The sequence below is a fragment of the Prionailurus viverrinus genome, chromosome A2 (assembly GCF_022837055.1).
Source record: "Prionailurus viverrinus isolate Anna chromosome A2, UM_Priviv_1.0, whole genome shotgun sequence".
In the NCBI taxonomy this organism is placed as follows: Eukaryota; Metazoa; Chordata; class Mammalia; order Carnivora; family Felidae; genus Prionailurus; species Prionailurus viverrinus.
The window spans coordinates 55,010,450-55,025,998 of record NC_062562.1 but is presented as its reverse complement, the minus strand read 5'-3'; the positions used below and the strand labels follow the sequence as shown (position 1 = coordinate 55,025,998).

Sequence of the window (15,549 nt, the reverse complement as noted above, 5' to 3'; positions counted from 1 at the left end):
AAAGGGCAATTTACCTTTGTGTAAAGGTAAATTACCTGAATGAGTAAATCAATAAAATGGAACTCACAGCATTAACTGTGGGGTAAATTACCTTCTAAGTTTGGAAATGACTTCCATTTGCCTATTTACTAATGAATGTTGAACTTATATAATCATAGTATTGAACCTAGTGTCATAGGAATCCTTGCTGGTTTCCTAAACTTCTATTCAGATTATTTTAGGAATGCCAGAAATCCCTTCTACAGCATGCACTATGCAATTATTGAAAACATTTATTGAGCACTTGGCATATGCAGGGAAGAGGGAGAGGACAATACAGGACACAGCAAAAAATAAAACACATTTGCATAAACTTAAATGGTAGTAAGACGGGCTACCCTAAAAGGAAGCAAATAAATTAACAAGATCATTACATTATGCAACAGAGGCTGTGAGGGCCTGTGAAGGAGTACCTGGTAAGGATCACCTTAGATCAGACACTCAAAGCAGTGTAAGTTCAGATGTGAAGGAACAGAAGAAATCAGCCACCCTAGAGCCATGGGAGAACATTGCAGGCAGAAGGAATATCAAAGGCAAAGGCTCAAGGTGAGAAATAACATGGCATATTTGAGGAACAGACAGGAAGCCAATAAGGAGGGTATCTGGCAAAGAGTCCTAAAAGACAACAGAAGTAGCAGCAGCCAAATCATGTAAGGTCTTGCAGGCCATGGTAAGGAATTTGGATTTTAGGCCAAGAGCAATGGGAAGCCACAGGTTTGAGGTAGGAACATGGCACGATCTGATTTTTTTTTTTTTTTTTAATCATTTGGGCTGCCAGGTGGAAAACCATTGCAGAGAAGTGGGGAAGTAGGGAGACCAGTAAAGCAACTGTGGTCCTTCAAATGAAAAGTGATGGTGGCTTAGGCAGGGGCTGTAACCACGGAAATAAAGAGAAGTGTAGGGATCTGAGATACAGCTCTGAGGTTGGATTGGTAGAACCTGCTGACGGATTAGATGTGTATGTGTAATGAAAAGGAGAGGCTTGCTTTAACAAGTGGGTGAAGGGATCATTTATTGAATGGGAAAAGGTGGGGAAGAAACAGGCTTAAAGGGGAAAAGCAAGAGTTTTGCTTTGCCCGTAACGAATATAAGAAACCTATTCGACATCCAGGTGGAGAAGTCAGGTTGGATCCGAATCTGGAACTCTGGGGTGAGATTTAACTGAAGATATTATTCTGGGAGTCCGCACATTACAGCACTCTGGTCCATCCGTCTTCTGGGGGCCACAAAACAACTGTAATGCCTTTTGCCTTATTCAGCCCTTTGCATCTGCAGGAGGCTGGACAGCAGCCTGTGGGCAACAGGGAGCAGGAAAGAGGCAACGCCGGAGAGCAGGTTGAGCTCCAGGGGAACCCCCAGGGCGCATCAGTCCTCCCGAGGACTAAAGCACAGCGACGTCGGTGAGGACCCAAGCAGTGGCACAACCGCCCGCCTCCCCGGGCCGCCGTTAACGCCGGCTCCGCTCAAGGCAAACAGGGTATTCTCCGCCCCGTCACCTCCAGAAGTCAGCCCCCCCCACCCCCGCACCTTGTTTCCTGCCCTCCTTGAGCATGAGCATCTACCCCTAAGCCCGGCTCGGTCTCGCTCTCACCCGCCTCCTTCTCCTCACGCCGGGCCGTGCTCTTGCCCTTGGCCTTCCGGCCGCACGGTTCACGTCCCTGCGGCTCCCTACCGGCCGCACGCTTCCGAGCCATGTTGCCCAGGCAAGACTCCCGGAGATTGACGCACTAAGCCACGGGAATGGGAGCGCAAGCTCCGCCCCCAGCGGGGCGAGGCATCGCCAGCCCTTTCCTTATAGGCCAAGTCTACGCCGATGAAGCTCCGCCCCAGCCTCAGCCTCAAATGACCAACACAAACTGTACAAAGCAAGACGGCGCAGAGCGAATTTCTCTCTACTTCCGGCTCATTGTATTTTTCGCGTTTCCGGAGACAGCGGCGGGGGGAGGGGGGCGCGCGAGCGGCTCGCGTACTCTCGCGAGAGGCAGGAAAGAGCGCAGGGTTTGAAGCATGGCGGACGACGTGGACCAGGTGAGTGTATTTTGAGGGGCTCACTCCAGAGCGGCTTTTCCACTGCTAGCCCTCACTCTGTTCGGCTTTGCGTCCCAGGGCTACTTTCTCCAAACTCACCGAAAGGTGGCCTGCATGCCGCCCTGTTTCTAAGTTATCACGACTTTTAATCTTCCCTTTGGTAACCGCGCCCTCTCCGAATTTTGTCTCACGCCCTGAGATGGTTTCCCCTTGGAAGCCCGCCTGAAAACTAATTATTCTTCACACTCGTCACTTCCTTTCCCTTGTATCTCATCTTCATCAGTGGTATGGGAATGATTATCCCTGCCTGCCTCACGGAGATGTCGGGATTCTGGTAGAAAAGGTGATAATAAAGCTAAATAGTTACTATTATGAGCGCAACGGTTGTTACTCGTTCAGCAAATGAGTAGTAAACATCAACTTGTATGGTTAGACTCCGCTCTAAGCACCAGGGACACCGGCATTGACAAACGTGAGCCCTGTCCCCACTTGGAGCTTATGTTCTCTGGAAGGGCAGATAAGTAAACAAACTTGCAATATGTAGGAACTGTGATGTGGCATGAAGAAAACAAGCAAGGACCTGGTATATAAAATAATATGATGGTCCTCTAGGCTTTCTCATCTTCTCTCCTTTTCCCGAAAATGCTCTTCCTAAGATATATTTGTGGATCAGGCCACAACCTAGCTTTCTCCTGAAATTTCACCTCATCAACGAGGATTTATCTGGCCGCTTGCATAAAATAGCACTCTTTCCTAGTCTGCTTTATTTTTTTTCGTAGCATGTTATTTGTTCATATTAAGTAGACCCTTCGATGTTCAACGTCTGTCTTTCCCCACTCGAATGTGAGATCCTTAAGAGCAGGGTTTTGTTCACCATTCTGTCCTCCAGGTTCAGAACAGTGCTGGAAACCCTGAACAAATATTTATTGAACAAATGAATTGGTTCATCAGGGAGGCTTCTTTGAAAAGGCAAATGTAAAGCTACAGGATGAAAAGTATGGACAGTGGGTATTGTAGACTATAGCCAAAGGAGCAGTAGGGCTCTGTGGTGTGTCTGTTCTTGTAGTATTACTATATATTTATTCATACCCCTCTCCCCACTAGAATGAACTCCTTGAGGGCAGAGACTGACCGCTCTACCGTAATGTAGTAGTTGGTTAGCTGGTCTTTGACAATCACCTGTTTAATTGGGATTGAGGACCAGTTGAGGTTAGGAATTTTTTTTTTTTCTAGATTCTAGCTTTTTTAAGACTGTAGAGCCTGTAACTTTCAGTCGCATTCTGCCACTGGCCTGATGTACTCACCAAAGAAACTCCTTGAATAATCTTACCAACTTTCCTGCCTACCCATCCCTCGCATTTGGATGACTCCCAAGTCATCCTAGCGCTGATCTCTCTGGGACCTATATTTCCAGCAGTTCTTCAATTGGAAATAACAAGAACCATTTTTAAGTACTTTCAGTTTGCCACTTACTATTGTGAATACACTTAATACGTTAACTTAATACATTAGCTCATCCAGTCCTTGCAAGAATCATGAAGGGAAGATTATGGCTTCCTCATTTTACGAACAAGGAAGCTGATGCTCAGAGATGGCATGATTTTTTTTTTTTTAATCCGAATTCACAAGTTTCAGATTCAGGAGTTGAACACACACTGCCTGACTTCAAAGCTAGTGCTTTCAACCAGTATTCAATACTCCCTGCTAAATATATTCATCTTAGTGGCCAGTTGGCACCCTAAACTCAACCTGCCCCAGATTGAATCTCTCCTTGGCATTCTGATTACTGTGTGGTAGTCATTAAATGAAATTTTTTCAAATCACTAAGTGAAATTTGAGGTAAGGTTGAAGTCCCAGACAGTGACTTCCTGTACCCTGAAATTGGGTCAGGCGCTTTGGATTTTGAGAGAACAAAGTACATGCTTATTTTGCTGTATAACTCCTTCCTGTGTACGTGTGTTTCAGCCTTCACTTACATAGCACTCACTATGATCCAGGCACTGTTTTAAGCTTTCATAATATGCCCTTTGAGCCTCACAACAACAGTATTAGGTAGGCGCTATCATCATCCACATTTTACAGAGTCTGAGACTGAGGCATTGAGGTTTAAGTAACTTGCCCACCGTCGTACAGGATAGCAATGACTTGAACACTGCACTCGCTAGTACTGTATTACTAAGCCTGTTTCTTTCATCAGCAACAAACGACCAACACCGTAGAGGAGCCCCTGGATCTCATCAGGCTCAGCCTGGATGAGCGAATTTATGTGAAAATGAGGAATGACAGAGAGCTTCGAGGCAGATTACATGTAAGTAAATTTATTAAATTACCTTGAAATCAGGTTATTTCTCTGTCATGCCTCCCTACCACTACCCCCTTGAAATATAAACACTGTCTGATGTAGAAGAGTATTTTGAATGTAGATAAGAAGGTGGAAGGTCACCCATATTTCTACAAGTCAAGTACAACTGCATTTAATTCACCTCTTTAATATTTTTTCTAACAGAAATGATGTAATTTTAAAGAACATTTTCATTTCTTTCATTTTTTCTATTTATTTGTAAATAGCATTTATTCTCCATTCTTATTTAAACGTTCTATCAGTTACTGATGTGTACATAAGTTTGCGTTTTCTTGTGAGAAAAATTAAATAGCGCAGAAATACATAGAGTAAAAGGTGAAATCCCATTTTTTTCTTTTGCTAGCCACTTAGAAATTGGGTCTGTGATCTTTTAGGTCTTTTCTATATATTTACACATAAATACATATACATGTGATCCCACGCATGTATTTGCACTATATACACCACCTGTAAATAAAACTGGGATCTTGCTGTACATATTTTTGAGCAGCTTTCTTTTTCACTTAATCTTTCTTGGAAATTATTCATCATGAATGCATATAAATCTCCATTCAGCTTTATTTTTTTTTAGAGAGCGAATGAGCGTGAGCTGGGGAGAGGGGCAAAGGAAAAGAGAATCTTAAGCAGGCTCCATGCTCAGCACAGAGCCTGATCGCCCAACCCTGGGATCATGATCTGAGCTGAAATCAAGAGTTGAAGGCTCGGGGCGCCTGGGTGGCGCAGTCGGTTAAGCGTCCGACTTCAGCCAGGTCACGATCTCGCGGTCCATGAGTTCGAGCCCCGCATCGGGCTCTGGGCTGATGGCTCAGAGCCTGGAGCCTGTTTCCGATTCTGTGTCTCCCTCTCTCTCTGCCCCTCCCCCGTTCATGCTCTGTCTCTATCCCAAAAATAAATAAACGTTGAAAAAAAAAAAAAGTTGAAGGCTCAACTGAGCCACCCAGACACCCCTCCTTTATTCTTTTTAAGGACTGCATAGAATTCTGTGTATTGTAAAAGTGGTTTTTAGATTGTTTTCCATTTCTTGCTGCCGTAAATAAGTCTGCAGTATGTATTTTTATGCATATTTCTTTGTGTATATCTGTACGTATTTGTATAGGATTGATCCCTTGAAGTGGTCCTATTTATTCATAAAGAGAGTATACTGAGGGTTTTGTCTTTTCTTGACAACTTGTCACTCTCCTGTATATATTGTTTTTACTACCATCATTCTACCTTAAAGTGATTTAAAACGGCTCATATTTGTTGAGCATTAATTACATTCCAGGTGCTAATGTCTCATTTAACCTTTATAACAGCCCTATCAAGGTAGACGCTAATTAGCCTGGTTATGCAGTAGAAGAAGCTCAGGCCTAGAAAGGTGAAGTTACTTGCTTAAGTTAAAGGAAGGTCCAGAATATGACCCTAGGCAATCTGACTGCAGCCCCATTCTTAAGTACTTTGATTTCACCTTCCATAAGACCTAAAGGTAAAGAGTGTCCTGTACTTAGAAAGCAGGGACCTAGGAAGACAGTGATCTTGATATACAGCTGGCTTTATGAGAAGAGGAACCCCGGGAAATGGAAGAGTGGCAACTTTACCAAGAAAAAGAGAATTGCGCTTAAACACATGGGCCAGTGGCATGTGGAGACACACCCCGGGACAGATATGTCGCCTTAGCTCTTGGAGGCTTCTTTAGTTCCCTTCTAGACTTCATTGCCTCTATACTAAATGGCTCCCAACATTTTGTTTGTTTTCTGGCCCTCATCTATAGATTTTTGCTCTTGTTGGTATGCTTTGCTAGAAGTGGCTGCTATGTGGCTGATGTGTTACTTTTATTTTGATGTGAGCTGGTAAACCATTTAACGCTTTGTTAGAAGTGAGCATGAGTGAGAGGCACCTGGGCAGCTCAGTCGGTTGAGCATCCAACTCTTGATTTCAGCTCAGGTCATGATCCCAGGGTGGTGGGATTGAGCCCCATGTCAGGCTCTACACTGAGCTTGGAGCCTCCTTAAGATTCTGTCTCTCTCTCTCTCCCTCCTTCTCTCTCCCTCTTTCTCCCTCCCTCCCCCCCCCCCCCCCGCCTCAAATAAAAAATAAATTTTTTTATTAAAAAAAATTTTTTTTTAATGTTTATTTATTTTTGAGAGAGACAGAGACAGAATGCGAGTGGGTTAGGGGCAGAGAGAGAGGGAGACACAGAATCTGAAGCAGGCTCCAGGCTCTGAGCTGTCAGCACAGAGCCCAAATGCGGGGCTCGAACTCACAAGCTGTGAGATCATGACCTGAGCCAAAGTCAGACACTCAACGAACTGAGCAACCCAGATGCCCCAAAATAAAAGAAATTTTTAAAAAGAAGTAAGCATAAGTGGGTTCTGAACAAGGCCCCTGGAGTTTCACCTTTTAGTAAAATACATGAGCTTTAGAGTTTGGATTAAGGCTATCCCTATCAGGATGGCAACATTTATTGATTGAGCCTACAGGTGCCAAACACAGTTTATTTTGGCTAGGTTTTACGTGGGCCGGGTATTGCTCTACTGGTTTCACGTGGTGGTGTTCAGTTTAGCACAGGGAGGTCTTGTCTTGTGCCTTTGGGAGACTGAAGTGCCATCTTCTTCGCAGTTAAAGAATCGTATTTCTTTCACTGTATCTCTCTTGTCATGCTGTTACAGAGGGAATTGAAAGAAGTCTACTGAAAAGTGATGAATTTGCTTTTTCTCATAAATATTATAAATGATGTGACTGTCTTGGATGACCAATAGGGTAGACGCTTTAAAAAAATAATAATTTCAAATTATTTTGAGTAAATTCATTTTAGGCCATATAAACAGCTTTGTATTTTTATCAGGTCAGTTAACTTGTCACTGGAAATAATTTGTGAAGAAACAGCTTATTAGCACAGCAGAATTATTTTTTATTTGTGTATAAAAGTGTGTGATATAAGTATTGTGCGTAAGCTCTGTTCATTGGTCCTTTATTTGATGATTAAGTTTCTTGATCGCTCACCTTTCCACTGCAGGCTTATGATCAGCATTTAAATATGATATTGGGAGATGTGGAAGAGACTGTGACTACCATAGAAATTGATGAGGAAACCTATGAGGAGATATATAAAGTAAGTCATGGAATTCTGTTCTTCACTTTTAAAATGTCAAATGTTCTCAACATCCAACAGCGTAACACTTATTTATAAAAAGCCCGTCATGATTTGACACCTACTTGTGGACCCAGTAAAGTATAGCAATCAAAAGCAAAGACTTTAGGGTCAGACGGACCTAATTTATAGTGCTGTTGTGGCCATGTCCCACCTGGGTTATGTTGGGCCAGTGGATTAACTTGGCAGATTTAAGTTCCTCATTGTTAGGCAAGAATACTAGCACTTGCCTCATCCGGGATGCTCATGTGTGTTAGTCTGTAAGAGTAATGCTGGACAGTGTTCCTTGTTTGATGTGAATTTAAGCTATCAATAATTAATAAAAACTAAAACGGAGAAATTTTAAAAACACTAACTCTGTAATAGTGAGCCTATTACATGTTGATTTAAGTAACATCAACTACAGGACAAAATACTTAGAAGTGTCTTTGTTTTACCTTTTTGCAGATTTCTTTAATGCCTGGCTTAATTGAAATCTAGATTCTCACATCTTTTTCTGCATGTAATCTGTTATGATATGTCATAGTTGAAAATCCTTCCTCACAGGTAGTTACAAAAGGGAGGAGTATTTTTTGTGGGTATTCGCGTTTGATGCTACATTAAAACTCAACAAGTGGTAGTTTCTTAAAGGTTAATTGCAGTGTGGAATCTGAGACCACATCATTGAACTTTTCATACTCTTACTATATGCAAATTCATTGGTCTGCCTTGTTCTTTTTTTTTTTTTAATGTTTATTTATTTTTGAGTGAGAGAGACAGTGCAAGTGGGGGAGGGTCAGAGAGAGAGGGAGACACAGAATCCAAAGCAGGCTCCAGGCTCTGAGCTGTCAGCACAGAGCCCGACATGGGGCTTAAACTCACAAACTGTGAGATCATGACCTGAGCCAAAGTTGGATGCTTAACCGACTGAGCCACCCAGGTGCCCCCCTACCTTGTCCTTTTAATGGATCTTTTACATTGTGTGATTCTGTGACATCAAGCACTGGTCATTTGGAAAATATTAGTTCGTGGAGCTATGCAGATCTTCTGAATGTTGGCACATTTCATTGTTCAATGTGAAAAAAAAAAAAAGGAAATTACCTATGTCTTTTAAGTATTTGAAAAGCCAGTCTTTGACCCTTCTAGAGTATAGTGGTTTAAAATATAGACTCAGATTGCAGGACTGGAATTAAATCTTGACTCCCTTGCTTGCCAGCTATTTAATTGTATCAAACTACGCAATCTGTCTGTGACTAAGTCTCCTTGTCTGTAAAATGGGGATGGTAGTAGGACCCACTTTATATAGCTATTTAGGATTCACTGAGAGGTTACATGAAAAGCCTTCAGGTTAGTGACAGGCACATAGTAAGTGTTCATCTGTTAGCCTTTTATGGTTTTTGTATTTCTGCTTTGTCCTGGCTTTCCTTCTGTCTTCAACGACTGCTGACTCCTTTGCAAATTTTCTTTCTCCTTCTGAACATGGGTTTTGAATTTTTTAACCTATGTGTCTCTTTTTCCCCTCAGAGGTGTGATGTCATTTAGTAAGTAGGAGTCTGTAACAGTAATCAGTACAGCACCAAAGCTTGAGCTCTTCACAGATCTGGGCTCACATTTTTGCTGCTAGTGGTTAGTTTCATGACCTTGAGCAAGTTATAGAAACTTCCTAAGCCTTAGGGGACCTCTTTTGTAAGATGACAGTAACTGTGCCTGCCTCCCAGGATTATAACAGGAGGCACTGAACTTGGTATGTGTAAAGCCATGGCATGTGGTGACTGGTAGCTGTCATGATTGTGGATCAGTCTGTGTCTCCAGTTTGTTTCCTTTTCTGAGCTTCACTCTTTCATACCCAGTATTCTAATTGAAACTATTTTCACATTGGATATTATCTTGAACTCAGTACATCTAAAAGTAAATTCCTTTGAAGGTGTTCTTCACCTTCAAAATGAGATCATTCTCAGTTCCCTATCCTCAGTGCATGATTTTCTGTTGTTTAGACCATAAATCTCAGAATTTTCTTGGACTTCTCTCTTTCAGTCACACTGATGAGTAACTAATTCAGTTGATTCTTCACGTTGATTCCAGTGTGTCATTGCTGCATCTTGCTCTCTGTGACAACTGTTACTAATATTTTTGTTCTCTCTGTCAGATCCACATGTGGTCACTTGTGGTATAGATTCCTAGAACCTGAAAAGGAGGAATTAATTACTACTGCCCCTCCCACAGCCATTATAGCGGAACAGGGACAGAATTTTCACCAAAAACAAAAAAAACAAAAAAAACCTGCCTTCGGAAAAGGGAAGAATGGAAACATACAGCAGAATCCCCTGGGGAGGTGTGAATGTTCCCTGTCCTAGGATTTGAAGTAATGGCTTTTAGGTCAAGTGTGTCCCATGTAATATTTGGGACATACTTAGACCAAAAAAAAAAAAAAAAAAAAATTATCTTCTATTTATCTAGAATTCAAATGTAGTTGAGCACTCTATATTTTTATTTGCTAAATCTGGCGACCCTAAATGGGGGCTTCAGCTTTCACAGCCAAGTACTTGCTTATGCTGGAAGACTGAAAAATAGTCAAAAGCTTTTTTAGCCAGGCTGTTTCTTTGCATGCAATTTCTTTAAAAGCTTAGGACTTTGTGTGCATCTGATTTGTTCATTTCCAATCAATTCTATGGGCCAGTAACCTCAACATTCTTGCCTACACATAGCCTATAGATGCCTTTATTTATTTTAGTTCCTTCCCACTGTTCTTCCCACCCTTAGGCCGTTTGCTAAAGTAAATTTGGGTGGGAAAGCAACACACTTAAACTAATTCTTGCCTCAGGGCTGAGTTTGTTTAACTGAGAAGGTTTGCTGGGCTTCAGTCTGCAAAGCTTTTGTGCCTGTTCATTGTCTATAGTTTGGGATCTAAAAACTGTTGGCTTTTCAAACCCTGTGAGTCCTATTTCTTGTGATCTCTGCTTGAAAACCAGCTAGTTCTTACCTGGGCTCATCTCTTACTGCCTTGCTGAATGTATCAGGTTAATAGCAACTAACATTTGGCTTGTTCCAACCTCTTCCCCTAGAACCTGTAGGTTAGGGAGGCCCTTGGGCTACCTTCCAAGCCTTTGCAGGCAACATTTTTACCTAATGTTTTCTCCAGGCATAAGAGGATTTCAAATATTTGTATTCCATATGTTTCCTTACTGCCTAAGGCTCCACCTATAGGCTAGTGCCCCAAGGTATTCGTTCCACATATGTGAGCACAGTAGTAGGACACAGGAGCAACATGTAACGGCTCAGTACAGCAGCGGAATTTTATTTCTCACCCACATAACAGTCCTGAGTGGAGTTTTAGTTCAGCATGATAGCTTTCTTCCAGGTACTTAATCAAGGGCCCAGGCTTCCTCTGTCTTACGGCTCTGCCATCTCCAGAGTTCATTATCTGAGTCCGGCTAGTCATGGGAGGAAGACCATAGAGGGGCATTCGTGGGAGGCTTATGGGTCAGTCAGTCACTTCTTTTTACTTCCCATTGGTCAAAACCCAGTCTCAGGGCTGCACCAGGTTGTAAGGAAGCGTGAGTAATGTAGTCCAGCTCTGTGCTAGGAAGAGGAGGAACGTGGGTTTTGGTGAATGCTCTAATCTTTGCCCCAATTATTGACATCCTGGAAAAGTAAACAGTTAATAAAGTGGTTCTTTGTGCTACAAAGGTAAGTGAGTGATGAGGTTTTTAAATCAGTTGTGTTATGATGTGTCTGTGTGGCTTTTGTTGTTGTCAATTTCTCAAAAAATAAATAATACTACTACATATTTGTATAAATGTGTTGTGTTTTGTTTTTTTTTTTCCTCTTCCAGTCAACAAAACGGAATATTCCGATGCTCTTTGTCCGGGGAGATGGTGTTGTTCTAGTTGCCCCTCCATTAAGAGTTGGCTGAAACAAAGAATTTATCGTGTTATGGAATATAGGAGACTTTGTATGATTGCCTCTTTAAATGTAGAAGACATTCAAAAGAGAAACCTGCGTTAATTTCGACATTAAGAAATGACCAAGGATTCTTGCACTCCTGAAATGAGTTGATTTGCAGATAACTCAAAAATTCTTAAGCTAAAGAGTATTATTTTTTCCAACCCTTTCAATAAATGTGATCACCAAGATGCAGAACTCTTTTTCAGGAGTTGATTTGCTGTTGTTTTCTCAGACAATTTCTGGGTTTTTTTTCCTTTAAATTGAATTTGATGTTTCCTTTTTTAATTTTTTTTAATGCAAACTCTTTAAAGTAAACACATCTTATGTTGACTTTACTTGTATACACTCATCTGTGCATCTCCTAGGTTTGAGGCACCAGGTGGACCACTGAAAATTAGTTTTGCCAATATGCATACTTCCTTCAAATCCTCTGGGAAGGCAGTTCTTTAAACCAACAGTTGCAGGCCAGGGAGGTAGATAGAATAATGCATGTACAGGATGCCATAAGAGCACAAAAAAGAGTGCCCAAGGAACAGGGTGGGTGGGTGGGTGGTGGTGGTGGTGGTGGTGGTGGTGGTGGGACTGTGACATTGTAGATGTTAACACTGCCATGAATATGAAGCATGATTTCTGTTACTTCTGCTTGGTCCGATTTATCTCTAAGGTCAGGCTTCAGAGGTTATATACCTGTGTGGTTCAGCCTCGTCATATCTACCAATGCCACACATATTTAATGACTCAAAGAACATATTTCCGCTCTTGGATCACAGGCCATTCATGACGAGAGGTCTTCAGCAACATATCTCAGTAGCACAATAAAACACAGTGGCTAAAAAGCAAAGCTCTTTTTATTTCTAGCTTCAGTCAGTCAGCACTTAATGCTTGAAAGAGAGAGGAAAGTACATGTATGTGTGGCAGTTTCTCAGACTTTATTTAGACAGGACTTAGAACCTGACGTTCTCTACCAAGTAGGTTGTACCATTTTGAAATGTAGAAAGTCTGATGTGTGGATAGCTTGCCTGTGAATATGCTGAATGTGTGTGTTAGTCCATCATCAAGCACAATATGCTAACATATGCACAGTATTTTCAGCCATGTGCAAGAAAGATGTTTCTGGTAAACACTGTAAAAAGGTTTCGTTTTCATTATTTATTGTACCTGCCCTGCAAGTTAATGGAGAAGAGGAAGACGAGTGTGAGCAAGCTGCCAGGTTTTATCTTATGTGAGGAGACAGGAGAGAACCTTCCTTCGCTTTTGCTCACCCCCACACTTTGTCCTTAGGCCTCAGTAGTCCCAGAGGGTAACCTGTTTACATCAACCCGTTCAATATTGGAAAAATAGGACCTGTGGTTCTGTGGTGGCGAATGGCAGATACTTTGGATCACCGTTTCCAAGTAAAACTTGGCCTAGATGCTGCTGCTGGTGATACTGCACAGTAATGATTGCCATAAAGGGGCATCAGGCAGAAGCAGCTTGTATGTATATCCCTCTTCAATCCCTACACTAGCTCTTCAAACCGAAGCTCTGAGAGCTTGCATTGCTTGCCTGTGGCCCCACAGCTAGCACTAGACGGTGGGATGTGAATCTGCTGGACTCCTACCTGTGTGTGTGTGTGCGGAGACGGGCGTGCTGTGGAGACTTTGGCTCAGGGTAGTGCACTGCTCCTGATGTCTCCCACAGCCACGGGGTGACTGGAGCATCTGGCCCTCTTGCTCTGCCACACCCTCCAGTTCTTCCTGAGCTTGTGTTTTATTTTTAGTGGCTTCCAATATCCATGGTTAGTTCCTGGAACTAACTTTATTCTTGGCCATCTTTCTCTTTTTTCTCCCAGAAGTGATAGAACTTTTTTTACACTAGAACTTTTGGTGTGAGGGCTGTTGTGTACACACGTAGGTTTCTAAAAACCGTGGCCCTTAAAATCTGACACAGTTGATTTCGTGTGCCCATAAAACTGATGTGACCTACAAATGTCCACTTAGCTCCTAGCTGTTAAGATACAGGAAGAAGGGCAATAAAAGATCAGCTGCAGGATAACCATTTGCACGTTACCAGACGGAGGAGGAGGAAGCAGGGTGGGTTTTGTGAGCCCTTCTGTGGTTTAGGCTACCTGCCTGGAGGGTTGGAGCTGGGACTCCGTCTGCACCCGGGCAGCTCAGGCAGCATCCTGCCACAGCCCTCCATGTCAAGGCTTCCTCTACAGGGCTGCACAGGGCTGCCCTCTGAGGGCTTATGCAGTCAGAGGGCACCTTGGAGCCATGCCTTGGACTCCTAGGCTGCACAGCACTTGGAGCTCCAGCCAGCTGGATGGCCATGGTCACTGGAGCTGGTGATGAGGCTTCTGCAATGTGGTGTCACATAGCTCAAGCCGAGCCTCTTGACCATCTCCTTTGGAAGCCTCTCAAGCAGATGCCATACCTAGATCCCTGTCTTGGTGGTTTCCTGAAAGAGATTGTTATGAATTATTGCCTCATACAAAGGAGGGTGGACTGACAAAATTTAGGATTACGCATTTCTCTTTCAGACAAAATGTGCCCAAACTGAAACCCAAGTAACTTGAGTATCTCAGTTTAGGCTAAAATCATCAGCTACAAATTTTCACACATCTCCAATAGTGACTTTTAAAGATCTACATAAACTCAAGGCATTATCTTTCTGTACACCAAGAGAGAAACTGGTTCCATACACCCTTTTATTATAAATAATACCTATTGCCCACAGTGTTCTTAGCCTGTAGCCAGAATGAGAGGAATGTTCCACTGTGAGCAATTGTCACCTGTAGAGCAATACTCCTCTGTATTGGACAGGGAAAGGAACTAAAAATTCCGGGATTCATCCTGGCAGGATCAAGAGGCTCAGTTGGTGTTTCTGTCACCCAGCTCCACTCAACTATGTGGGCAAGCCCTCCCCTGTAGCAGATCCAGGCTTAACAACCGACTTGCCAATGGCAGTGCTCTCCCTTGAGATTGGTTTGTGTTCTGGTCCCTGGCCAGTCATTAGGGCTATGAGAACGTAAGGCTCTGATTGGCCAGGCCTGAGCCACATGTCCCTCCTGAAACTAAGCCAGATTTTCCCCACCTGAGCCATATGGTCTGAGCTTGGGGTTTGGGGGGGTGGTGGGGAGTCGTTCTCTAAAGGGAACCAGAGGAAGGGGTGAGTGGGAACTGCAGACAAAAGGTGCCTGACATAGAACTTGGAGCCTCCTGGTTGATAGAAAACTCCTTTGATTTACTTGATTATTGGTAAAACTTCTTGAAACACACCTTATAGTGGAGACTGTATGATTTGAAGCCATTACTCTGGAATCTAGTTGGAGGCCCTGGAGAATCCCGAAGAGGAGTCAGTGTGGGTGGAGCTTAGACTTGTTCCCTGAGGGGGCCTGATAGCAGCTGGAGTCTCCTCTGGGAGTTAGGTATGGGACCTGCCACACAGGAAGGGATGAGGCTGAGAGTGGGTATTGGGGTCTGTGGAGCTCAGAGGCAGACAGGTTACTTGCTTGAGGTGAGTGAAGAACACTGAGCCCCACCAGACAAGTTCCTGCTTATGAGCAGGGATCAGGCACTCCCCACCTCTGGCATGGGGCCTGGCCAAGAGTTTGTCTTCAGTAAATGCTGAGTGAGTAATTGAACCACAGGAAAACCAGTAACAACACTGTTAGTGGAGGGGCAAGTAGTACTTTTTCCTCAGCTTTATGAAAATGTAATTGAAAAAATTACAAGACACTTAAAGTGTGCACTGTGGTGATTTATGTATAAGTTGTGAAAGGATTCTCACCACCTAGATAAGTAATACATCCATGACCTCACATATTTGTCTTTTTTTTTTTTTGTAAGAACTTTTAAGTTCTACTCTCTGAGTCAAGTTTCAGTTATACAATGTCGTGTTATCAACTATAGCCACCATGTTTTACATTAGATCCTCAGGCCTAACTCATCTTATACCTGAAAGTTTGTACTCTTACCAACCTCTCCCTGTTTCCCCCACCCCCGGCCCCTGCCAACCACCTTTCTATTATCTAAAGGTTTGACTTCTCTCTTTCTTTCTTTCCTTCTCTTTCTTTCTTTCTTTC

The 15,549-nt window shown here is 42.9% G+C and overlaps 2 protein-coding genes across 2 annotated transcripts in view; one reads left to right on the top strand and one right to left on the bottom strand.

Annotated features, from left to right (window-relative positions):
• XPC (XPC complex subunit, DNA damage recognition and repair factor) overlaps positions 1 to 1,887 on the bottom strand; it is a 29,082-nt gene extending 27,195 nt beyond the window's left edge. Inside the window, exon 1 of the mRNA XM_047846003.1 lies at positions 1,631 to 1,887. Coding sequence (XP_047701959.1) covers positions 1,631 to 1,733 — 103 coding nt within the window. The 5' untranslated portion in view covers positions 1,734 to 1,887. The remainder of the gene's footprint in view (positions 1 to 1,630) is intronic.
• Positions 1,888 to 1,949: 62 nt separating this feature from the next.
• Positions 1,950 to 11,671, top strand: LSM3 (LSM3 homolog, U6 small nuclear RNA and mRNA degradation associated). The gene is made up of 4 exons (XM_047846015.1): positions 1,950 to 2,067; positions 4,265 to 4,375; positions 7,425 to 7,520; positions 11,371 to 11,671. The coding sequence occupies exons 1-4, from the start codon at positions 2,047 to 2,049 to the stop codon at positions 11,449 to 11,451; spliced, it is 309 nt and encodes a 102-aa protein (XP_047701971.1). The 5' UTR covers positions 1,950 to 2,046; the 3' UTR covers positions 11,452 to 11,671.
• The last annotated feature ends 3,878 nt before the right edge of the window (positions 11,672 to 15,549 follow it).